This window comes from Lagenorhynchus albirostris, chromosome 12 (genome assembly GCF_949774975.1).
Source record: "Lagenorhynchus albirostris chromosome 12, mLagAlb1.1, whole genome shotgun sequence".
Lineage (NCBI taxonomy): Eukaryota > Metazoa > Chordata > Mammalia > Artiodactyla > Delphinidae > Lagenorhynchus > Lagenorhynchus albirostris.
The window spans coordinates 8437949-8464749 of NC_083106.1; the positions used below are offsets into that span (position 1 = coordinate 8437949).

At 39.8% G+C, this 26801-nt stretch overlaps 1 protein-coding gene across 1 annotated transcript; it reads left to right on the forward strand.

Moving 5' to 3' along the window:
- The first annotated feature begins 259 nt into the window (after window positions 1-259).
- RSPH3 (radial spoke head 3) lies at window positions 260-21145 on the forward strand. The gene is given in 9 exon segments (XM_060167397.1): window positions 260-541; window positions 543-1081; window positions 5814-5901; window positions 11751-11892; window positions 13456-13601; window positions 14980-15183; window positions 16766-16928; window positions 19328-19414; window positions 19829-21145. Coding segments are annotated over 9 exon segments (1947 nt in total). The 3' UTR covers window positions 20125-21145.
- The last annotated feature ends 5656 nt before the right edge of the window (window positions 21146-26801 follow it).

Consider the following 26801-nt stretch of genomic DNA (forward strand, 5'->3'; position numbering starts at 1 on the left):
GATCGCTCAGGGATGCCTAAACTTCACTTACACAAACCAATATTCCTACATTGCCAGTACTAAAACCAATCCATTGCGTTTCTAAGGGCAGACTCACCCCATGATGCTTCATTCTTCAGGGCAAAGGGGGCCTAAAAGACTCAAGAAAGTGCCCACCCTTTCCCAAAATGAGACGTCGGTGGGGCAGGCCTTCACGCTCCGTGCGCCCGAGGGTCCCTTGTAGGACTAGCAACAGAGCGGTAAGCAGAGAAGGCGGAGAATGCAGACCAGCTGCGGAGGACGGCGGCAGGAGGCCCCTGGGGCGGGAGAGGTGGCGGTGCTGGGAGGCACCAGGGAAGCCCTGGCCCGGCCCTGGCACGTAACAGAGCTAGGAGCCCGGGTGCCACGCGTGTGCGACCGTAGGTGGACAGCCCGAAGTAGAGGCGCGGCGTCAGTGCCGGTAGAAGCAGCCGAGGGCGGCCCCCGAGGAACGAGGCCTGGGAGAACGGCGCCAACACAGGCCCCGCAAAGCCACACTCAAAAGTGGGACCGGGGACCACGGCCGTCCTCCTCAAGCCTCCGCGGGGGTCTGCCACGCCCGCCTCCTTCACGCGTAGGTGCATCTACAAGGTAGACTTGGGTGGGCGGAGTCAAGACCGGAAATGCCCCGGCGCACTGGTCTTCCCCCGAAACCCTCCAGCAGGAACTTCCCTGAGGTCCCGCTTCCAGCCGGAACGCTGGGTTGCTGGGCAACCGGTGCGGGTGGCGCCGGCGGGCTCAGTGCTGCACCGAGTAAGCCGAGTGTAGCTCCCACCTCCTGCCCTGGCAACTTCCCGTCCCGCCCGCTTCCCTTCTTGCCGCCTCTCCTTGCGTCGCGGAATCCCTGCCCTTGGCACTACGTGCACCTCTCCGGCTCCCACGACACTTTTGTGGCCACCTGCTTCGAACCCAAACTTCACCGAAAGCGAAGCGGTCTGACCCTGGGCGTGGCCTGCACGTTGACGGACCGCGCCTCTCCAGCCATGGCCACCTACACCTACACCAGCCGGCCCCGGGCCCTGCCTGGCCGGCGCCGCTGTTACCGGGACGACCAGATGCAGCAGTGAGTGAGCCAACCAACCCCTCTGTGGTCTCCACCCCCACCCCCCCACGTCCCGGGGCCGCGGGGTCCTGGCCCCTTCGCCCTGGCAAAACCTGCCTATGCTGCTTTCCCTTTTCTACGCTCTGCGAAATATAAAATTTCCTCCCCTAAAGAACTCTCCCGTGGTGTGGAGAACTGAAGCAAGAAAGGGCAAGAAATCATGCTGGCATGATTGATAACATGTGGACGGAACCGACTTATTTCACTAAGTTTGAGTCAAGTGATGTTTACTGTTGGCCGACTATGTGCCATGCAAGCACCTTCTAGGGGCATTTACAGACATTTTCTTACGTAGTCCCCAGTGCTGTGAACTTGGTCTATAACTCCATTATGCAAATGAAGAAACTGAGGTAAAAAGGTGTCACACAGGGCTTCCCTGGTGGCGCAGTGGTTGAGAGTCCACCTGCCGATGCAGGGGACACGGCTTCGTGCCCCGGTCCGGGAGGGTCCCACATGCCGCGGAGCGGCTGGGCCTGTGATCCATGGCCGCCGAGCCTGCGCGTCCGGAGCCTGTGCTCCGCAACGGGAGAGGCCACAACAGTGACAGGCCCGCGTACCGCAAAAAAAAAAAGGTGTCACACACAATAGCGTGTCCAAAATGGGAGCCAACTAAAGCTGTTTCCACAGCAGTCTTTGGACAGGAATCAGGTTATCCTAACATGCTGGACCCCAAATTGTACTTCTACATTCATCAGTATTTGCAAATATTCAAATATCCATATTTGGAAAGGGCGTTAAATGTTATGGTTCTCTTAAAGTTCTTGTCGTAAGCCTCAAATTTTGGAATCAGCAGAACTTTACAAGAATTCAGGCTCCATGCAAGCAGGAACCTTTGTGACTTTTGTTCACTTAAGACTCTGCCTGACACGTAGCACTCAACACAAATTGTTGAATTAATGACTGAACAGGAGCAGTGTAGCTCTTGATGCTTATTTCAAACAGAGTCTAAATTCATAATTATCTTATTCTGACAATAAAGACTTTTTTTTTTTTTTTCTGTTTTGCTGTACGCGGGCCTCTCACTGTTGTGGCCTCTCCCATTGCAGAGCACAGGCTCCGGACGCGCAGGCTCAGCGGCCATGGCTCACGGGCCCAGCCACTCCGCGGCACGTGGGATCTTCCCGGACCGGGGCACGAACCCACGTCCCCTGCATCGGCAGGCGGACTCCCAACCACTGCGCCACCAGGGAAGCCCAAGACTTCTTTTATAATAAATGTCTACCACTTTAAGAAAGCCAAAACAAGGAAATTTAAATTTAAATTATTTATATTATAAAAGGATTCAATTTTAAAAGGGACTCCTTTGAGAAATAATTCCTGGTGCCTTTAAGTGGTTGCTTACAAATCCTTCCTATTAAATCACACCAACAGTTGAAATAAGAATCAATGGTGGTTCATTAGGAACAATTTCTTTTTTTTTATAGAGTTAGTTGATTGGTATATTCAAGTAAACTGTTGATTCAGGCCTTTGGAAGGAGTTCTTTTATATTATGTCTTTGATTTTTCAGTTTAAAATTATCCTTATTGGTGATTTTCAATTTAGAAAAGTAATATATGCTTGTTGAAGCAAATGAAGAATACAAAATAAGGGGGAATAAAGGCAGAGTTAACTATCTCCCACCGACCTCTACTCCCACTTTCTTGTTGTAACCAAATTTAACAATCTTGGGCTTCCCTGGTGGCGCAGTGGTTAAGAATCCGCCTGCCAATGCAGGGGACATGGGTTTGATCCTCCCCTGGTCCGGGAAGATCCCACATGCCGCAGAGCAGGTAAGCCCGTGCGCCACACCTACTGAGCCTGCGCTCTAGAGCCCGTGAGCCACAACTACTGAGCCCACACACCACAACTACTGAAGCCTGCGTGCCTAGAGCCCGTGCTCCGCAGCAAGAGAAGCCACAGCAATGAGCCCATGCACCACAACGAAGAGTAGCCCCCGCTCACCACAACTAGAGAAAGCCCATGCACAGCAAAGAAGACCCAATGCAGCCAAAATAAATAAATTTTTAAAAAATCTTATTCTTCCACACCTCCTTGCTTGTTCACTCATACAGGAGCATATGCACATATGTATAGAAGGTTTATTTCCAAAGTAGAATCATACTACACACATTAATCTGCAGTTGGCTTCCCCCTATTTTATAAGCTCTAATTCCTTTTTTTCCTAATTTTTTTATGTATACATGCACATACATATCTAATCTTTTAATAATTATCCTATCACTCATGCCTGTGGGTTTTCTTAGTACAGCCTTATTCCCCAGCCCCTTCCCTTGCAAACCTACTCTCCCTCTCCTGCCCCCAAACCATGTTAATGACTTTGAATGAATACTTCTGTACTTTTCTCCAGGCTCACAGGTTTATGTACACGTGTATAAATATATACATACACATACACAGCTACAAGGGCTTTACTTCATAGCAATGGTAACATACACAGTTCTCAACATCTTCCTTCACTCACTTAATTCTTTGTGGAAATTCCTCCAATTATTTTTACTAGCAGCATGATATCCCCTGATACCATATGTTATTAAAATTTTCCACTATTGATAGATATTTAGTTCACTTCAAGTTTTTACCACAAAGAAGGAAGTTTCAGTAAATAGCCTTATGTACTGGCTTTTATATATCTATGAGGCAGATTCCCAGGGTGGGATTGTTAAGTCATGTGTTTTTTTAATACAGACAAATGGAACAAAATATCTTTCCTCCAGAAATGTTTAAACGTATCCTTTTTCCCACATCCTCTCCAGCAATAGGTGTTATGGACTTTTTTTTCTTTTTGTCTTTGATATCATAAAAAACAAAACCAAAATTTATCCTATCACTTTTAATTAGCACTAGGAGGCTTTAATCAAGTAAGCATTATGTTTGGATTTTTCCATTCTGAAAGATCACTGGCTACAGTGGATAGAAATGTTGGAAAGAAATGTTGTTCCACACAGTTAAGAGACTAAGAGACTTCTGCAACAGTCCCAGTAAACGATAGTGGTGGCAGTGAGCAGTGGATGGATGCCAGAAAGATTTGGGGGGTAGAATCAATAGGATTTGCTGGTTATAGAAAATGGGGAAGAGGGAAGAGTCATGGATGACTCCCAGGCTTCTAAACCAATTGGGTGATTAGTAGTACCATTTAATGAAATAGAGAACACTACAGAAGTAACAAGTTGGAGTGGGAAAATGATAATTAGTTCAATTTTGAGGTTGCCTTTGAGACATTTGAGTGAGATGTCATCACGCATGTCAACTGGCTGTACAGTCTGGAGCTCAGAGGAGAGTTCTGAGCTAAAGATAAAATTGGGAGTTTTAGGTATATGGACATTAAGTGAAGCCTTGAGAGTGGATGAGGTCAACTCAGGACAAGAGAAGGCTGAATCATGAGGAAATTCTTCAGTGGGGGTGACTAGCAAATACCTGGCTGAGAAAGGAGTCAGAGAAAAAGCAGAAGAGCGTTCAGAATAATATGGTGGTATCAGGGAGGCCTGGGATGGAGAGCACTTCAGCGGGGAAGTGGCCGGCTGAGCCAAACACTGTCCAGGAGTCAAGTAAGATGAGCAGTGAAGCATGTCTGGGTTTTGAGTAATATGATGCCAGGCTATCCAGTAGTGGTTTCAGTATGTGATAAACAAGCAATTTACTACCCCTAACAGAATCATTTCTGAGAGAGTACTGTTATTGGTACAGGTCGCTATTTGGTTTCATAACCACAAATGGCATATCGTTTACAGAATTTCAAATGAAAATATCAGCTGTGTATTTTTCACTATTGATCATTCTGACCTCTGAAGTTAAAATTTTATTAATATTTTAAAAATATCATTTTAAAATAGCTTGGAGGTTAAAGAACAATAATAAATGTAACTTATGTTTTAAGCCTGATTCTATTAATGTAACTTTTCAATTCTGGAATCAAAATTTTTTCAGTCCTTTAGAGCAAGTCCCATTTCACCTGGGCTCTTTTCAGGTTTGTTAAGTAGTCTAACAGATTTGCATCCTAAATCTAGCTCCACCTCTCACTAGCTAGGTGACCTTGGTCAGATTCCTTTCTGGGTCTACTTTCTCTTCAGTCAAATGGCAACCATCATTCCCAACTTGAAGCTTATTGTGAGCAATAAATAATATCTGTGAAGCACCTGGCTTTATAATAAACATTCCATTTGTCTCCTTACTTTATGGACTGTGCTAAAAAAAAATCAATTAAAGTATTTTCATCTTAAATGAAAATATTTTCATTTCTAAATCCTATTAAAAATGAGTTGACTTCAGACAGAGAAAGACAAATATGACATCACTTATATGTGGAATCTAAAGAAGTGATACAATTGAACTTATTAACAGAACAGAAATAGACTCACAGACATAGAAAACAAACTTATGATTACCAAAGGGGAAAGGGGGGAGAGGAATAAATTGGGAATTTGGGGTTAACAGATACACATTACTATATATGAAATAGATAAACAACAAGGACCTACTATATAGCACAGGGAACTACATTCAATATCTTGTAATACCTTATAATGGAAAAGAATCTGAAAAAATATATATATATGTATAATTGAATCACTTTGCTGTACACCTGAAACTAACACAACACTGTAAATCAAGTATACTTCAATTTTAAAAAATGAATTGACTTCATAGATACCAATACTCTATTACAGTCATTATTTAGAATTTGCTTTTTTACAGAGCTGAAGAACCTATGCATTACGGAAACATAATGTATGACAGAAGGGTGATCCGAGGCAACACTTATGCTCTGCAGACAGTACCACTGGTAAGTATAATTTGAATAGTATAACACAGAGCGTTCTTGTGGTGAAGGACCAATTTTTGTTTCTTTTAATTTCTAATCTGTTATAGACTAACACATTTATGAAATAAAATAAAGATGAATTGCTAGAAAAATGAAATGAAAAAAAAAAAAAGACATGCAAAATACAAACCAGATAGTGGTTGCCAGGGATGGGGGAATAGGGAGTAGTTATTTAATGGGTACGGAGTTTCCTTTTTACAAGATGAAAAGAGTTCTGGAGATGGATGGTGGTGACGGTTGCACAATGTGAATGTAGTTAATGCCACTGAACTGTGCACTTAAAAATGGTTAAGATGGTAAATTTTATGTTATGTGTATTTTACCACAATTAAAAGTATTTTTAAAAATACAAACCCCAATTTTTTACTAGGTTAATAGAACTGTGGAGATCTATTCTAAAAGTTTCCAAATGTTTACTCTCAGTTTCTATAATTAAATTGTTATAGACCAGTTCAAATAGCTCACAGACAACACGAGTCTGAGGACCACACTTTCAGTAGCACTGGTCTAATATATTTAGGTTTGTTTAAATTATCTCATGCTCCAATACTGTTATCATTATTTAATCAAAAAGTCTGAATTATGCTTCTTTTCTTTAGTTCACTCAACAAATATTTATTGAGTTTTAAGTCCTGTGCTGGGTATGTAGGATACAGAGATGAGTAAGATATAGTGTGATATTAAGAATGATTTCTTGGGGATTGACATATGTGCTCTAATATGTATAAAATAGATAACTAATAAGAACCTGCTGTATTAAAAAAATTAAATTTAAAAAAAGAATGATTTCTTGGCACAGAAATGAAATATAGTTAACTTGTAAACACTATTTGACATATAAATGCTTAACACCACATGGGATGTATGGGATGTTAGACATTCTGAATCAGCATATATCAAAATCACCTAGAAAACTCAAAAATATATATGCTTCAGCATACCATGCATCTACTGCATTAGAACCTCCAAAAGTTGGACACAGGGGTATGTAGTATTAATAAACTTCCCTGGGCCATTCTGGTACAGCCAGTTCAGGGGCCAGCATTTAGAAACAATAGCTCAAACATGTGATATAGACATGTTCCAGCATTTTCTTGTGGCAGTAGCAATGAATACTGCCAGACCTCAAACAAGAGTAGAATGGAGAATCACTGCTTTTTTAGTCCTTTTTAAAAAAATTAATATTATGATGATTTGGTACATTTTTTTTTAGTTCTTTAGTCAGTTCATCAACACCTCACTTTAAAAGTATACTCCGACTTCCAGACATGTAGGAATTCACCAATTCCTTCCTATTCCTCCTTTTACAACTAAAAAACCCTGGATGTAACACCACAAACAAACAGGAAGATTCTGAAAGGTAGAAAGAAGAAAGTGGACTGGCTAGGAACCTCTGGACTTGAACAACATGGCAATGAGTCCGTGGGTTTTCTTTTTGCCTCTCACATATCCCAGAGTGCCAGAGAAGCCTGCAGCCTGCAACCACGAACACCCTGGAACCTGGCACACCCTAGGAAAAGCCTGCTCCCTCTGTCCAAAGGTAGAGGGTGGCCTCGTGCAACAGAAACCTTCTTACCATTGTAGCCTCCTCCAGCCACACACCAATGGATAAACCGCCCTGCCCCTCCACATGGCCATTGGTGAGGCTAAGGTGGAGAGCTGGACCTTTTAACATCTCCACGTGACAGCAACAATACGAATCAGTCCTCTGATTAATCCATGGAGTTGGTGTCAACAAGGGCAGAGCAGGAGGCTGAAGTGCCACCTCACCCGGGGCAGTGAGGTGGTAAGAGATGGTATAAATGGATACCCTACTTTTTCTGGGGTGGCATCAGCTGAGCCAGGAGGGAGCTGAATTTTCAACCCTACCTGACGGCAACAAGGAGGAACAAGGTAGTAAGAGGCAGTGCTAGCCAGAACTCAACTCCCCCACACTCCAACGCTAGTGTCAGTGGAGCATAGCAAGGAGCTGAACTATCACCCCCACCTGGCACCAGTGAGGTGATGCAGGTTGGCACCCTGCTTTCACTGCATGGTGGTAAACTTTCCTCTCCACTCACACCTGTGCACTAAAACAAAAGGGGTGACTTCCTGCTAAAACGATTAAGACCCATAGTCTCACAGCATAATACCCAACATGTCCAGAAGACAATTTAAAAATCACTCAATTGTACCGAGAACCAGGACAGTCACAACTTGAATGAGAAAAATCAATCAAGAGATGACAACACCAAGATGACTCAGATGTAGGAGTAACCTGACAAGACTTTTAAAGTGGTCATCATAAAAATACTTCAATCAAAAATGAACAATTATGAACTTTCTTGAAACAAATGGAAAAAAATAGAAAATCTTTGCAAAGAAACAGACAAGATTAAAATGAACCAAATGGAAAATATAGAACTGAAAAATACAATAACCAAAATAAAAACCTCTCAGATGGACTTATTGGAGATGACATAGGAAACAGTCAATACAGAAACAAATCAGTGGAATTACCTGGTCTGAAGAACAGGTAGAAAATAGACGCCTGCCCCCAAAAAAGCCTCAGAGATCTGAGGAACAATAAAAAAATATCTAAATTCAGTCCCAGGAAAGGAGGAAAAGTGTGGGATTTGAAAAAATACTCAAAGAAATAGTGCCTGAAAATTCCACGAGTTTGATAAAAGGCATAAACCTACAAATTTTCACCAAGACACATCAAAATCAAACTTCCAAAAGCAAAAAACAAAAAAAGTCTTGAAACCAAGATTAGGGAAATACAAATTAGAGAAATACAAATTAAAACCACAATGATGTAACTACACACCTGTTAGAAAAGCTAAAATTTTAAAATAATAGTAAGATGAAGTGCTTGTGAGGATGTAGAGCAACTGGAACTCTGGTAGATTGCAGTTTGAAATGGAAAATGGTACATTGACCCTAGAAAATCGTTAAGTGGCTGCTTATAAAAACTAACAAGCACTTACCATTCAAGTCCACAATTTAACTCTTAGACATTTATCCCAGAGAAATGGGAACATATGTTCACATATTAACCTGTTCACAAATGAACATTTGTAGCAGCTTTATTCATAATAGCCAAAAAACTGAAAAAACCAAGTGTCTTTCAGTAGGTAAATGGTTAAACAAACCTGGTACATTCATGCAATCAAGCACTGCTAACAAAAAGCCATGAGGGCTTCCCTGGTGGTGCAGTGGTTAAGAATCCGCCTGCCAGTGCAGGGGACACAGGTTCAAGCCCTGGTCTGGGAAGATCCCACATGCCACGGAGTAACTAAGCCCGTGCGCCACAACTACTGAGCCTGCGCTCTAGAGCCCGTGAGCCACAACTGCTGAGCCCATGTGCTGCAACTACCGAAGCCCATGCGCCTAGAGCCCGTGCTCTGCAGCAAGAGAAGCCACTGCAATGAGAAGCCTGTGCACCGCAACAAAGAGTAGCCCCTGCTCGCAGCAACTAGAGAAAGCCAGAGTGCAGCGGCGAAGACCTAACCCAGCCAAAAATAAATAAATTAAATACATAAATTTTTTTTAAAAAAAGGAATGAACTATTGATACAGGTAATAACCTGGGTGGACCTCAAGGACATTATGCTTAGTGAAAAAAAGGCAATCTCAAAAGGTTACATTCTGAATGATTCCTTGTATATAACATTCTTAAAAAGACAAAATCTAGAGATGGAGAACAGAATTGAAGGTGGGACTTGGAGAAATATAAAAGAGGCTCCTTTGGGGCAATGAGATAGGTCTCTATCTTTATTGTGGTAGTGGTTACACAAATCTATATATAAAATCATATAGAATAATATACACAGACACAAATCAATGCCTGTAAAAATTGTGAAAACCGAGTAAGATCTGCTAATATCTTATATGTTAATTTCCTGATTTTGATATTTTGTTACAATTGTATAAGATGTCACCATTGAAAGAAGCTGGGTGAAGCATACACAGGACGCTATGTACAATTTTTGCAAATTTCTGTGAATTATTTCAAAATAAAACTTTTTTAAAAAGAGATTATAACTAGATCTGAAACAGTTAAGTTAGGCAATGCATTTCTTTTTTTTTTTTTTAAATTTATTTATTTTATTAATTTTATTTTTGGCTGCGTTGGGTCTTCGTTGCTGCGCGCGGGCTTTTCTCTAGTTGCGGCGAGCGGGGGCTACTTTTCGTTGCGGTGCCCGGGCTTCTCACTGCGGTGGCTTCTCTTGTTGCGGAGCACGGGCTCTAGGCGCGCGGGCTTCAGTAGTTGTGGCACGCGGGCTCAGTAGTTGTGGCTCACAGGTTCTAGAGCGCAGGCTCAGTAGTTGTGGCGCACGGGCTTAGTTGCTCCACGGCATGTGGGATCTTCCTGGACCAGGGCTTGAACCCGTGTCCCCTGCATTGGCAGGCAGACTCTTAACCACTGCGCCACCAGGGAAGCCCTAGGCAATGCATTTCTAAAATGAACTTGTTGTATTTCTGTTACCCTAAATCTTTCAAGGCTGACATTTATAATTCTATTACATTAAAAAATAGAAATAAATCAAGCATGATATTTATAATAATGTAGAATATACACATTATACAAAGGAAAAGTCCTCCATTGAAGAATCCCAAAATGATATTAGTAATTGTATTAGAAAAATAAAACTGTAGGTGATATTTCTTTCTTTTTCTTAAAGATATTTCTTTCTTTTTGGTGGTTATTTTATAATAAAAGGAAATGATAACTATGTAAGGGAAGAGCTATTCTATGACAGGTATTGTGTTAGACTTGTTACATTATCATCTGATTTGTTCCTTATAATCTAAAACTTAACAGATGTTATTCCCATTGTACAGATGAGAAAACTGAATATCTGAAAATGTGGGTTATTAGTCCAAGCTTTACTAATCCTAGTAATTAATAAATTAAGGAGTTGGAATTTGAGCTTCAGAGCCAATGCTCTTCTTTCCACTATATAATGTGAATATGGGGAAAATTTACGATAGGTAGTGTTAAGTTAGGAAAACAGTATAAAATGTATGGTATCACCACAACTTCACAAACACTGTATGCATTTCAATAGCAGTAGCCATTGTATTAGGAAGATGGGATTATAGGTAATTTTCTTTTTTCTTTTTTAAAAAACTACAATTTCAATTAAAATGTTTTTAGAAGTCTAATTTTAAATATTAAAAATTTTCATGTAAAGTACTTTTATATTTCTCCTTTTCTTTTCATATTTACCTTGAGATAAGATAAGTTAGCTATAGAGAAGGACTACAGAATTAGATATGAATATGAAATCAAGGACTGCCACATATTGCAGGACTACTGTGAATAATTATACTTTTAATCCCTTAGCTACTATTTTGTGCACTTGGACAGGCTTCGTTTGGACTGAGGATATTTTCTTTGTGAGCTAATGTAGTTTTTAAGGAAATTCTGTCCATGAAATCAGATTTTTTAAAAATTCGAGCGCTTTTCAATTTCTTAACTACACATTAAAATTTACTGTGACTGAATGGTTGTATCGGTTTACTAGGCCCCAGAGGAGTTCATGGTAAAAATCCTTGAATGAGGAAAAACAATTTATTAGATGGGATTCTGCACCCATTTTAATTAACAGTCATAAATTGAAGTTACTTTATATGTTTTGTCAGATACCTTTGTAATTACCAGACAAAGTTCAAATAAATTTTTAATCATCAAGTCACTGATGATAATCAAGAGGCATTCTCTGACAGAGGCTTTTATACCATCCAGGAATCACTTTTGGAACAGCAGTCCTATATGCTTTGAGAAATATTTTCTAAATTTTAGAAGCCTTTTCTGTCACTCAGCCTGAGCAGCCCGATCCTGCAGAGATTCAGAGACAGCAGCAGGCTAAGAGGAGGGCTCTTGCCAAAAAACGAGCCCAAGAAGAGCTCAGACCACGAACGCCCGAACCCGTGGAAGGCAGAAAGCATGTAGATGTACAGACAGGTATGTGGGCCCGCCATTGGCATGGTGGCTCCTGGGTGTGCTTGGTTTTCTAAGTCAGTTCATTTTATTTGGCCTTTATATTATTTATGTGTCTGTTATGCTGTCCAGTACTTCCCCAGTCACATGGTAGGAGAAGTCCCTTCATTAAACAAACTCATAGACTATATATTATTATTATATTGGGTATGGCTGCAAGTATGAGATGGGGTTTTTGAAAAAAGAATTTAATGACCAAATTAAGTTCTCTCTTAGCCCTTTTCACATATTCTATTCTCAAACTGGCATTATTTCTTACTTTTTATAGCCCAACATGAATCAGTGTTGGACCAACAGGAGAGGACAGCAATCTAGTTTTATTTTGGTGTTTTGTCTTTTGAGGGGAGTAAACCCATTTAGATCTGAGTCCCCCACTTCTCTCACCATGGCCTCTTCTTGTCTCTCCTTTTGTTCTCCATTCGCTTTGCTTACTCCCCAGGGCCATTCGGGCTTTCCTAGGCTAGTGCCAGGCTTTTCCTCTTGTTTGACTGTTGTCAGCTGTGGAGGCTTACCTAGATCTATAGGGTCTAGCTGTGTTGTTGATAGAATCTTGATAGTCAAACAGTACTTGGTGTTCTCCTTGGACCAGTGTAACTACTCGGCATTCACCTTGCACCCTGCCAAGATGGTGAGTAGATTCATCTGAGATATTTCTGGATAATAAGGATGAAAGGAAGAGGACCATTCCGTGTTTTTTCCCTACGTTGAGGCCAAGTGTAGAATGAGTATATGTCTGTGATTAGCCAACATAGTTGTAATTCTGAGAGAGCTAAATTTTAGTGTTTATTTATACCATCAGAATATTAAGTGATGGAATAGCAGGTACTTTTTGTTGAGTATTTCTTATATCTCAGAGACTACACCAGGTCCTTTTCCTATGTATCTCCTTTATTATTACAAAGACTCCATGTGACTGATAATTATGAGCCCTTTTACACATAAAGAAACTGAGGCCCAAAGAGGATGTAATTTGGCTGGGTTCTGTGTTCAACATCTGACTCCGATTCTCATGTTCTTTGCGTGATACCATACTGCCCTTGCCTCATATAAATTATTCCTAAGGTGAAATTTGGTTTCATATGTCTGTTTATAATATGTAGGCTAGAGGGAACATCAGGTAACACAGTGACATGGTGCATAGTTTTTTTAAATATCCAGGAATTTTAAAATCTTTATAAGTTGACTATCTTAGGACTCGTTAAATAAATGGATCGTTAACTTTGCATCCTGTGTTATACTTTGTGTCTTACGTACATCTATGGTTTCATGCTCTTCTTTAGTTCTGTTTTCAAATACAAAGCACAGTGCTTTCTCAACATTTAATTAATGTTCTAGCCTGAGTAACTCTATAGTCTTCCAAATATTATAAAAACGCTTAGCACACTATGTGAATTGAACCCCACATTTGAGTACTTTTATTCCAAGACTTGTTTTCTGATCCATTCAATTCTATTTTGAAGGGACTGTAGTTTCAAATACTTGGAATAGACCAGAATTTCAAACTCAATGTATATGGTGTTCTCTTAGAATTATACCTTGAAGAAATTGCTGACCGCATAATAGAAGTTGATATGGAATGCCAAACAGATGCATTTTTGGACAAACCACCAACACCGCTCTTTATTCCTGCCAAAACTGGCAAAGATGTGGCCACCCAAATTCTAGAAGGAGAGGTATAGTACATTATTGGACTTCCCTCTATCTTCTTTATAAATAGTTAAAGTTAGGTTTACTTAAAAGCTTAACATGAATACAAACCACTTCACAGCCAAGAAGATTCTACTTACTGCATTTCTTTCCAAATTTATCTATAATAGTTTTATACTGAGCTACCCAGAAATGTTATTTTTTAAATTATTTTTTAACATCTTTATTAGAGTATAATTGCTTTACAGTGATGTGTCAATTTCTGCTTTATAACAAAGTGAATTAGTTATACATATACATATGTCCCCATATGTCTTCTTGCATCTCCCTCCCAATCCTACCCCTTCTTGCATCTCCCTCCCTCCCACCCTCCCTATCCTACCCCTCTAGGTGGTCACAAAGCCTCGAGCTGATCTCCCTGTGCTATGCGGCTGCTTCCCACTAGCTATCTATTTTACGTTTGGTAGTGTATATATGTCCATGCCACTCTCTCGCTTTGTCCCAGCTTACCCTTCCCCCTCCCCGTATCCTCAAGTCCATTCTCTAGTAGGTCTGCATGTTTTTAAATACCATGATCTCATTTTCCCTCTTTGCTGTTCAGAAATAAAAATTTTTAGAAATGTTTTTAGAATATTTACATATTTAATTTTTGTGCGTTTGCATACTTGCTTAATATATGAATATTAAGGTAGATTTGTACCAAATAAAAGTAATATCTCTGGTATAAGAAGTTCCACTGTTAGTTCTTTGTAGATTACATAAATTTTATGAAGATGATCTATGTTAGGAAAATAATCCTGAAATAATTACATTTTCATATCAGTGTGGAATGCATAAATAGGCCAGTTTATGAAATTGAAGAAGAGAAGGCAGTCCTTATGTACATAATGACTTCAGTGAGATTTAAGATTTGAAGGAATTTGAAAGTACGGTCGTTGAGATTGGGAAATTAAGTTTTCATAACCTACATAGAAGGGTATATTTGCCTCGAAATCCTAGAGATGAATCACCAAAATATCCGTTATTCTTGTTCCTTTGTTCTTCAAACCGTTATCAAAACGACCAGTAAAAACTGAGCAGAAAAGGCAGAGAATAAGAAAGACGGACATTTCCCTTGGGTTTCAGAGTTTTATCTGAAAATTGTTGAGTATCGAGGTTCATTCTGATGATTGCATAGGTCTTTTTATAACTTAGACTCAATCATTTTTTGCTTGTAAACAGCCTGTGTGCCCTTCAGGCTATTTTGAGGATCAGAAACCATAAATAAAACACCAGCACAGTGTCTGGCACACAGAAGACACTCAATAAATAGTATTCTGTTATTGCTACTCTTCCGGATATTTTTTCACTGAGCCTTTGGTTCATGATTACAATTTTAAACTTGCTTTGTTTTGTGTGTTTAAGCTCTTTGACTTTGATCTTGAAGTTAAACCAATGTTAGAAGTTTTGGTGGGAAAGACCATCGAGCAGTCTCTTCTGGAAGTAATGGAAGAAGAAGAGTTGGCGAACCTGCAGGCCCGTCAGCACGTACATGAGGAGTTACGCAACGTCGAGCTTGCGGAAGTTCAGCGACTTGAAGAGCGGGAGAGACGACACCGAGAGGAAAAAGTATAGAATTTTAGTTTCTCTCTTAGATTTTGGTTATTTAATAGACTATGTTCAAAATCACATGTAGTATGAACAGAGCTCAAGATCTTTGCAAACATATAGAAAAGACCTGTAGTAATTGTTGCTCAGGTCTCTCCTGTAGATCACAGATCTTTCCTGGACTGAATTACGTTTTTAAATTCCACTTTACATAAATGTACCTACACAGAGTTCCCAAAGTTCCTAAATGTAACAATTTAAATTACATATGTTCCAGTGAAAGGCACTCTTAAATATCAAGAGTGCTAGAGAAAGAAATAACGTGAATTTGCCCCAAGTCAGTGGCAGAGAAGGTGGCAGGAAAAAGTGGAGTATCTTTGGGTAGGTGGGCGGTAAGAAGCAGAAGATCTGCCTAGAATTCTGCATCTTATTCTCTGTGGTGAGCCTTGCTCCACATCTGTAGAGTCTACTACTTGTGTCTTTATAAAATATTTATACTTGGGGTCTTTATAGAATATTTCTCTAGATTATAGGTTTTTAGAACCTTTAATAAGAAAAGTTTTAGAATCCAATTTTTAAAATATGCCAGAAACCTCTAGTTAGGAAGCACGAGGCTCAGTAATCTTTAGATAAGAGTCTGTCTGGGTTTGGCAATAACTGTCACCCTGTATTAAACACTGGCTGGATAAATGATGAAGGAGTTCCCAGACACCTGAAAGGGCTCAAAGAGTTTAGCTTACCACGCAGAATAGCTTAGTTGGTCGGGACATTTTACCCAAAACCTAGTCAAATGGACTTTCAGTTCTCCTCCAAAGTGAATAATTAATTGTGTAAAGAGCATAGGGCTGATGGTAAAGATTGTGCAAATGCAGGATTATTTGTTCACAATTATAAAATGAACACTGACAGAATTAGCTTTGTTGAAATAATTGGTGAAGACCCTATCAAAAAAAAAGTTAAATTTGTTTATTTACTGTTAGGAAATATATTTTAAAAAATGAAGTCTACAAATCATCTAGATTTATATTTGCTTAAACTTTGAAAATAGATTTAATTAGAAAATATATTAATGTTCCCACTTGTACATAGGAGTAGAGAATAGTTCATTAGCTTCAGAGGTTTCATATGAGCTACAAGAAGCAACAACAACAAAAAGAGGTTTTATAATTTTCTGAACTTTATGAACTCAAAGAATCATTACAAATGAGATAACTTATTGGCCCAAGTTTTTAATCAAAGATATCTAAGCAACTGTAATTTTCATATCAGCAATACTTTAAAATACTAATTAAAAATACATATAACTGTTATTATTCTTTGATATCAGCCATACAGTCAAACATGTATGTCTTGAAATTATTTTACTTGAAAATGGATCAGGAAACAAATTTTACCTTAAGTTTCATCTCCTCTGAATTCAGTACCTACCTAGCTGTTGAAATTCATTAAAATCTTGATGAAAAACCTGAACTGGTAATAGACACCTCACTGTTCATTTTTGGATACAAATATAAGTCCAAATTCTTCCCGCTCACTAGAGTCAGCATTTGGGAAAGACGTAATAGCTGAATAACCACCTGTGGTGGCGTTTTTCTCTGGGCAGGAACGTCGTAAGCAGCAGCAGTGGCAGGTGGTTCACAAGCATAAGGAGACTGCACAGAAAATCGCCGCCCGAGCGTTTGCACAGCGTTACCTGGCCGACCTTCTCCCTTCTGTTTTCAGCAGCCTCAGGGATGCAGGCTACTTTTATGATCCTGTTGAAAGAGGTCTGTGGAGGTCTTTGTTAGATTAACTGTCTAACAATAAGCATCCTCTTCATGGTTCAGATTTATCGCGTGCCCATTTTTATTTTGAATTGGAATCTTTCTGAAACAAATTTTAAAATCAATTACAGTTGTTTTAAGAAAGAACTGTTACTAGTAAGAGGTGCATTATAAAGATCTTGATTTTAGGATGTTTACTTTCATTGAGAAACAATATTGGATAGTAGAAAGAAATACGGACTTGATGTCAAAAACTTGAGCTTGAATCCCAGTTTTATCATTAACTAAGCTCTATGACCTTCAGTCTCCTCCTGTGTGACACGAGGATCATTTAGGAGCTAAACGTCATAATGTAAATAAAACCTAAACGCGGACTTTTTCACCCAATACGTACTGCAGCTAGTACAGCCCGTGGTTGGTTGAAGCCGCAGATGCAGACCTGCAGATACAGAGGTCTGCCTGCGAGGTCATACGCGGATGTTTGGCTGTGCCTGCGGTCAGCAGCCCCAACCGCCATGTCCTTCAAGGGTCAGTTGTATATGTAATCTATATGTGTAAGTAGTTGTCGCTAAGTTTTTCTCAGTAGACTTCCTATTCCAATCAAAATCTCTTTGGGGACAGCTAGTGAGGTTATGTAATAGGTGTTTATACTATCCCAGGCATTGTATTAAGTGTTGGAGGCTTCAACAACAACCAAACCAACCTGGTCTCTGCCTTGATAGAACCCGTACCTGTTAGCCATCTCCCAGCATCCCCTCAGAGCCACTCTCCTCAGCTTGGTGTGGCCAAACGGAGGGGAAGAGTTGGCACTTTCTCACTGCCGCCCTCCTTCCTCGGGTTCAAAAGCACTTACATCCATGCTGCTTTGTACACAGGTCCTATTTCAAATGGCTAATACTGTCTGAGGGCAGATATTAGCCATGTCAGTTTTCACCGATGACACACTGAATTCAATACATAAGGGTCAGGTTACAGACAAATATTATTAGTTTACATTTCTATTGTACTTGGCAATTTTTGTCGTGTTTTTCACACATGATACCATTTGGCCCATCCGAAAGGGCTGTGAGGGAGGGAGTATGGCAGATTAAGTCCCATTTTTCAGAAGTAGAAACTGAAGCTCAGAGAACTTGAATTGCTCTTGGACACTCGGGGGGTGCTTAGGTCTGCACTGACTGGGACTCTGACTCCAGGTCCAGTGCCCTTGCCATGCTGCCAGCTTCCCGGGGTCCAGCTGGGCCTCTTGCTGTTAGTCACAGAGGCCAGCAACCTTTTCTGCGTTCATGGGTTGCTGGAAAAGTCAGTTATAGATCATTTAAAAGCTTGCAAAGGAGATTCATGCTTCAGATTAAGACTATTTATAGTAGTGAATATATATTCTATCACACTCTCTCTTGTCACCCATTGAAAAATAACAATTAGGTGCCTGCCCCCAAAAAAAGCTTTTTTTTTTTTTTTTGGCCATGCCGCACGGCATGTGGGATCATAGTTCCCCAACCAGGGGTCGAACCTGTGCCCCCTGCAGTTTAAGTGCAGAGTCTTAACCACTGCACCTCCAGAAACGTCCCCCAAAAAAGCCATTTTAAAACATTAAAATGTATATTGTAAGGGACCTTTTTTTTTTTTTTTTTTTTTTGCGGTACGCGGGCCTCTCACTGTTGTGGTCTCTCCCGTTGCGGAGCACAGGCTCGGGACGCGCAGGCTCAGCGGCCATGGCTCACGGGCCCAGCCGCTTTGTGGCATGTGGGATCCTCCCAGACCGGGGCACGAACCCACGTCCCCTGCATCGGCAGGCAGACTCTCAACCACTGCGCCACCAGGGAAGCCCAGGGACCATATTTTTTAAAGGCTTATACCATAGAGTAGATTTCCATTTCAGTTTGAACAAATTTATCACTAATGGAAACACCTCGTTTCCAACCCATTTCTACATGGCCTTCTTAGATGCCCTCTGACCCTTACCTCTGAATCTTGATCAGCTTCTGTCGTCCCCAGGCTTCAGCTGGGCTTCAGGTGGAGGTGCCAGCATTGCTCAGTCCTGGCTTTGCATTGCATTTGGCTTGGAGTTCTGCTCCCAGTTCCACACCCCCTGCTTCCACCCCCACCCCCCGCCTCCTTGATTCATCTCACATTGCACCTATAAAGTCAGTTCTAACACCTTTGACCCCAAGGAAGGCCTCACAGTTCTAAAAATACTGTTTCTACTGCAATTGAACAGAAATAGACCAGAAGATATATAGAGAATGTGGTAACAACAAAAGTGATGCTGTATGAGTCTATTTGACATTTTATAATAAGAAAACAATATTGATGTATCTGTAACATTAGGGGAAAACACAAATTCTTCCAATCTATAATGATTCCTAAAAATCACTTAATGAAGTTAACTTTTTAAATTACAGATATTGAGATAGGATTCCTTCCATGGCTAATGAATGAAGTTGACAAAGCCATGGAGCGCAGCATGGTTGGAAGAACAGTGGTTGACAGTAAGTTCTTTTATTTTATTATTTGAAAGTCATCTCTGAAATTTTTCAGTAGAAAGAATATATAGAAGAAAGATATTTTAAAGTTTTGGTTCTTAAATTTTCAGTATACCAGTTATATTAACAAAGGTACATAGTTTTACCCTCAATATTAATTTTGGTTCTTGTATAATTTGATCAGAATTAATATCTTCTGTCATTACTTTATAAGTTATATTCTGTTAAAACGGGCATTGACTATAATGCATATTTAGCGCATTAAGTGGCACAGAAGGTAAGTATGTTGACTTTATATAAAAGGTCATGATACAGGGAAGGGATGAGGGCTGGTGAATATTTTGTACTCATCTGTAAGTCAGCATTACAACTACCAAAATACGAAAAATCACAGTGATTTCTGCACCTATAATTTCTCAGTGTTGATCCGTGAGGTGGTTGGGAAACGACTGAGTCTGTATGAGCGTAAGGAGGACAGGCACTCTTCTCTGAAACCTGAGGATGGGCTCAGTGGTCCTGGAGGAATGAGAGACCCACCGGTGGGCTACGAGTTCCAGGATCACGGTGCATCACAGGCACAGAGGCCACTTCCAGACACAGACTCCCTGCAAAGAACACCGTATGATGCAATGTATATGGAGAGAGTGTCATCCCAAGACAGGAAGCTTATGGAAGAAGAGGATGAGCAAACAAATGAGGAAATCCTTCAGGAGTGAAGAACTGTTGCAATAGAGGGGAGCTTCGGAGCCGTGGAACCCAGCAGCAGCCAGTCAGCTTTGCGAGCAATCAGGTAACGATGCGCGAGTCCCCTCAGGTTATGTGCTAGGTTGTGTTTAGTCAACATGTCTTCTTGTCCAATGGACTGAGCAAATCAAATACGTTGAAATAATAAAACTAATTTTTAAAATGAAACTTTATTTAATAGTAGACTATTTAGAAGCTATATTATAACTCTAATGAGAATTATGTCTAATTACAAGCTTCCCATTACCAGTATATATAACTAATGAATGTATTTTTCCTTAGCCCTTCCATCACCACTGTGTAACTAATATATTTTTACTTACTCTTCCCATTACCACTATATATAGCTAATATATTTTTCCTTAGTTTTGTGGTTTCGTTCTTTTTTTAGTAAGTATGCTATTTAATGTTAGATATCAGTGCTGTCAGCCATTGAGCTTTTCTTCTCTGCAGAAAAACTGTTTAACTTACTCTAACCAAGAATCCCTAAATGTTGGGTAACTGAAAGCTATAGTGCTCTCTCCTTGCAAAGACCAAGAAGTATACCCATATTTGTATAAAATTAAACAGATAGTTACCCCTTCAATCTTCAATCTTCAAGTAATGCTCAAGGGATTCTATGAATTAGTAATATGCTCTCATCTAGTTTTTCACATTCCTGCTATTAAAAAATTTCAGGCAATGCCAATAAAGCTAAAAGTCCCTCCTCAGAGACGACCACTGTCTTCGATCAGGTGTGTACCTTCCAGGCCTTTTTCAAGATATTTTTATAGATATAGATTTGAACACCTGGAAGTATATGGGATGTGTTATTTGCATTTTTCACCTAACAGTATATCTTAGACCTTTCAACATTAGTACATATAAATCTCTTTTTAAAATATGGTAAGATATTACCTAGTATGACTGTGTTATAGGGAATTACCATTTGACTTTTTAATCTGAACTTCTCTGGTGAATTTACCTGCACTATTGAAAATCACAGATATTTTATTTCTGAAATTATGAATCTTTAATCACTGAAGTCTTCTGAAGCTTTAGGTAGATATAGTCTGTTTTTCTCAGAATATTTATAAATATATAATATTTATAAATATATATAAATATTTATAAATATATAAGTTATTTGAAATAGCTTGCAGTTATTAACACACTTACTTTAGTTTCTTTTTTCTTTTAAAGATTTTTTTTGATGTGGACCATTTTTAAGGTCTTTATTGAATTTGTTACAATATTGCTTCTGTTTTATGTGTTTTGGTTTTTTGGCCACAAAGCATGTATCGTCTTAGCTCCCTGACCAGGGATCAAACCTGCACCCCTTGCATTGGAAGGCGAAGTCTTAACCACTGGACTGCCAGAGAAGTCCCAACCTTAGTTTCTTTTTAAATTAGGTATTAAAAATATATAAGAACATCTTTCTCCATTTGTAAAATGAACTGCACTGTATGTCTCTATAGCATTTTTCATGATTCTCAAGCTAATTCCCCACATATTATAACCCCACATCATTTTAACCTCAGAGCAACTTCTGCGGTGTATGTGACAATATTTTTATTTTCATTTTCAATCAATCTTTGGTTTGTTCAGCCAGCAAACATTCACTGAGTGCCTTCTGGGTGTGGAGCACCTTGAGGAGGCTGCCTAGCAGTGGAGCTGAGTGAAGCAGGGGTAAAATGAGGAAACCACAGCTCAGGGGTTTTAAGTGATTTGCCCTAAGTGACAAGCCTAGTAAGTAATGGGATGAAAGCTGGAGCCCCAATCTCCTTCCTTCTAATCTACTATACTTTCTTCTGAACAACCTTGAACCTTTGTGAGGTGCAAAGAATAACTTCAAATAAATTATTGCATTAACAGCATTTTAAAAATTGGAATCACTTCTGTCATTCATTGCTGGGTTAGTTCCATCTTGTTAAAAAGTCGTTACGATCCTCCTAAAATTTACAAAATACTAATTTTGGTAGTAAGACCAGGACATTTTTTTTAATTGGGATTGTTGTGGGTCACTTTTATTATGGGTTGTTCAATACCCACAATTTTAAGAATGCTTTCTAGATGGATTTGAGGTTGATTATCTTCTACAATTCTAACCTGCCTTTACAGTAAGCCAGTCCGTTAAACACTTTGCAGATGTTTTGCTAAACATCCAGTTCTGAGCTCTATAATTCCATAAGTTAATTCAGTTTATTAAATATACCTACATCTGTAGACCCCACACTGAAGTTGGTTAAGCTTAACTGCCATCCTGTTCCATCCTAGAGAGAAAAAAAATAGTTGCGAAGTTAGGGCACTGTCCCGTGAAGCCGGTTATATATTATCTGTAGGAAAAGATACTGAATGGAAACTTTAAATTGGCTGTGCTCACATTTGCTAATACTCTTCTTACGAGTCCTGTTCCTTTCTATTTTCAACCAACACTAAGCTAACAGAAGCTAAATAGTAATAAAACGGATAATATGTAAGAACTTTATAGAGATTGTCATCCCTGACAAAAATTCCCATATCACTGAAATAGATCTGAAAGGTAGAAGTGATTTTCTCTAGTGTAGGTATCATGGTGTTTAAGCCATTCTGACTTCTGCTGAGCTGAGGAATATTGGCGTGGGCTGAGAAGTCACTCAGAGCATCACATGGTGGTGACTGAAAGCAGACACCAGAGCCAGACTGCCTGGTCCTGAGTTCTTCGCCACGCATAAGGGGTTTGCCTCTGTAGTTGGGAAAAAGAACTGTTTTATCAGACTGTGGTTTATTTTGAAAACATGTAGGAGAGTGGAGGTTTTGCAGAAGGAAAAAGTATTTGGACATGATAGTTCCTTTAAAACTCATAATGGGTGTGGGAGAAGTGGCATTTTGCATATCATATCAAAATGTTATGGTACCATAACCATCCGAATGTTAATGGTACTCATTTCTTCGAACCTAAAAAACTTTCATTTTCTTGTCATGTTGTTAAAACATATTAACCACATCAGCTAAATTTTTTATCTATAATTTTAGTTTTCATATGTTTTGTTTACTATGCAAAATCTGTTCCATTCTGCTTTTCTCTTTTGTTTGTAGGTGACTCACAGTTTTATTATGTGTTCTGTAGCTCAGTAGCCATAGCCATTTATCTCAGTTTATTTAGCATAAAGGCATTCTGAAGAGGCCCAAATATGGGTTTGATTTCCCCATAGCCCAATTAACACCTATTGTTTTTTAGCCATAGCTCCTAGGTCTAACCAGAACCAACCTTCTCCAAGCTTCTCCAAGTTTGTTCACAGAGACCCAAACAAAAATGTTACAGATCAGGTGTCACTATCATGAAAAACTACTATTAATGGTATTGGATTGATGTCTCTAATTCTCCCTTTGAATTAGAGCATATTAACCTTTCTGTTTTAGTGCTTTCAACTTACAGATTAAAATTTAATAAATTGATAGCTTAGGTGATATTTTTGTTTTTCATAAACCATGAAAATAGCATAAATGAAATATATGAGTTAAAAGATACAGTAGTGGTGTTATAGGTTTGCTTATAAATAAAATCAATCAAGGTATCGAAGTTTGAAATTTCAGTATAAAAATATAACATTTAAAGAATTTAAAATTCTTTTTGAAAATAGAATTTGAAACATTAATACATTTTTATCACAATGTGCATTTATAACTTTTGTAAATTATACATTTTGTTGTTATACATCTTTATATTTATAATGAACTTGTGTGTATGGTCTTCTAACATTTTGGATTATATTGATGTCTATTTTTACCACTAGGTGTCAGTAAATCCCTAAAGTAAAGTTGACTTGCCTCCAACGTCATACATAATTTAATGACCCTAAAGAGACCTTGGTAGACAAAGAGTTCAGAAATATATTGTACTCCTTGGAGACTCTAGACCAGGGGTCCCCAACTCCTGGGCCGCGGATCACTACCGGTCCTCAGGCTGTCAGGAAGCGGCCGCACAGCGGGAGGTGGGCAGCGGGCCAGCAAGCAAAGCTTCATCTGCTGCTCCCGTCACTCGCATTACCGCCTGAACCATCTTACACCTCCCCTATCCCTGGAAAAATTGTCTTCCACGAAACCAGTCCCTGGTGCCAAAAAAGTTGGGGACTGCTGCTCTAGACTCACACTGAATATTTTATCTTGCCCTAAAGTCATCTGCCAGCTCTGCAGGGACTGCAGCAGACTCCACCCTGTACCTCAGACCCTTAAAATGGTGGTGTTAGAATGGACGTTAGCTGTATGTACTCCAGTCTTCTATCCAATACAGCATCCTTAACAGGTGGTCACTTAGTCTTTGTTTAATCACTAAGGACGGGGCTTTCCCCTTTATGAGCTGCCCTAGAATAGTGATTCTATCTTATTTAGTTTTGTCTCCCCAGGCTCAAGCTATGGTAAATACTTAGTCAATTACATTGTTTGACAGTTCTCATTATGAGAAATCTCTTCTATACTGAGTCAAAATCTGTCCCATTATAACCTATTCTTTTTCGTTTATAACCTGTAATCAATTGGCATGATTATGGTGGAGGGAGACAGAATAATTTTATTACCATACCAGCACTGTCCTGTACTCCAATAGTTTTTTCTTTTTTCCAAGTTTTTCTTTCTCCCAATGAAGTACCACCACTGTTCCCAATTATTCCTTGTGTGGCATAGTTTTAGAACTACTCACTCTCCATCCTGGTTACTGTTACCTTGAAATTCCTATTTGGTCAAAGTCATCTTAAAACATGTTACCCAAAATTAGGTATCCTACTATAGATATAATCTGACTCAGCAAGGAGTATTGTGGGACTATTATCTCCTATGATTTGGACATCACCAACTCACTTCTTCTAAATTCAGATATCTAGAAACCTCATTTTTAGAGCATAAGAGAGAGAAAGCCAAAGTGACTTCTGAGCAGTCACAGTGTCCGAGTCCACACATTTTGCCATGGACCATCTAAAGCTATTCTAACACTGCTACCCAATTGGGCTGTTTATTAACCCCACAGCGTATTAGAAGTAGCATATTGACAAGGAGAGAGGGACTGCTATGGGAAGACCGTGGGCTAACATTTATAAGAAAAAAAAGGTAGAAGAAAGGCAGGAAACAATAGATAGCTCAAAAGGCACAGCAGTCTGGGGCCAAAATTGAATATTCCTCATCAGCTCTTGAATACATGATTACATTACAGCACAGTACAGAAATTAATGTTTATGGAAGAAGCACTTCTGGAATGGTGGAGTAAGGACCTCTGAAACTCAGCTCCTCCATAAAAGCAATGAGAACACAGGCAAAAATTGTCAAAAAAATAACATTTTCAGAACTCTGGAAATTAACCAAAGGCTTGCAACAATTAAGAGTATTTATTCAAGAACAGTAGCTGAATCACAGAAGAGTAAGCTTTGTGGCATTTTAACTTGCCCTATTCCCATCTCATTCTTCCCAGCTCCACAATAGCCTTGAAAACCAACAGACTCAAAACCACGGTAACTGAGAAAACAAGCAGCCTATCAGCCACTGGAGGGAGCAAAACATGCCCTAAGCTCTCCGGAAAAGCCATATCCCTAGAAAACTGTCAGTATTTGACCTGTCTGGGGGCTAGCTCCCTGGATAAGTCTTTTTACAGGGCTTATCTTTATTTGACCTGACTCAGAGCTTGCTCAGTGAGGAAAGTCCCAACACCAGGGCATTTGTTTAAAAATAAATAAATAATCAGCAGTAATTGTCTAACAGCACAGCTGCCTGAGGTGGAAATGCCAGTTGGAGCAAACAGGAGGCTGGCCAAAAAACTTGAAAAGGAAATCTGAGGAATGTGATGTCCACAGGAGGTTTTGAAAAGCTTCAACATATTCCTGGGAATCTATATGTGTAGGGTGCTTTGTAGGGCTGTTTGCATGCCCAGGAGAGACCTGGGAAGGCCCTTATCTCTCATCCCTGGCTGACCTTGAGGATCTACACAAGCAGGAGTTAAAAGCTAAGTCAGAGTTGTAAACTGCTGAAATACTGAGGGTGTGTCTCGACACACACAGAGCCCCTCAGCAAAGGGTGTAAGACTTACTGGTTCAGGGCACTTAAGAAATCTCTCTAATCATTAGCTGAACACTAAGCTAACTGAGCAGACTTCAGTGGCAACACAAAGAATACAGACTTTACAGAATTTGTTCAGGAAGGCCATTAAACAGACCAACACCAACAAAAAACCCAGGTTGAAGGGGTAGAGCAAGAATCTGATGTCCAGAGTTACCACATTTTAATTCTTTAAAATGTTCAGGGCCTCTCTGGTAGCGCAGTGGTTAAGAATCCGCCTGCCAATGCAGGGGACACGGGTTCGAGCCCTGGTCCGGGAAGATCCCACATGCTGTGGAACAACTAAGCCCACGAGCCACAACTACTGAGCCTGCGTGCCACAACCACTGAAGCCCATGCGCCTAGAGCCCATGCTCTGCAACAAGAGAAGCCACTGCAGTGGGAAGCCCATGCACCGCAACGAAGAGTAGCCCCCGCTCGCCGCAACTAGGGAGAAGCCCATGCGCAGCAACAAAAACCCAACGCAGCCAAAAATAAATAAGTAAAATAAAATGTTCAAATTTCAACAAAAAATACACGACATGCAAAGAATAAGAAAGTATTGCCCATGCAGAAGAAAAAACAAAGCAGTCAATAGAAACTGTCCCTG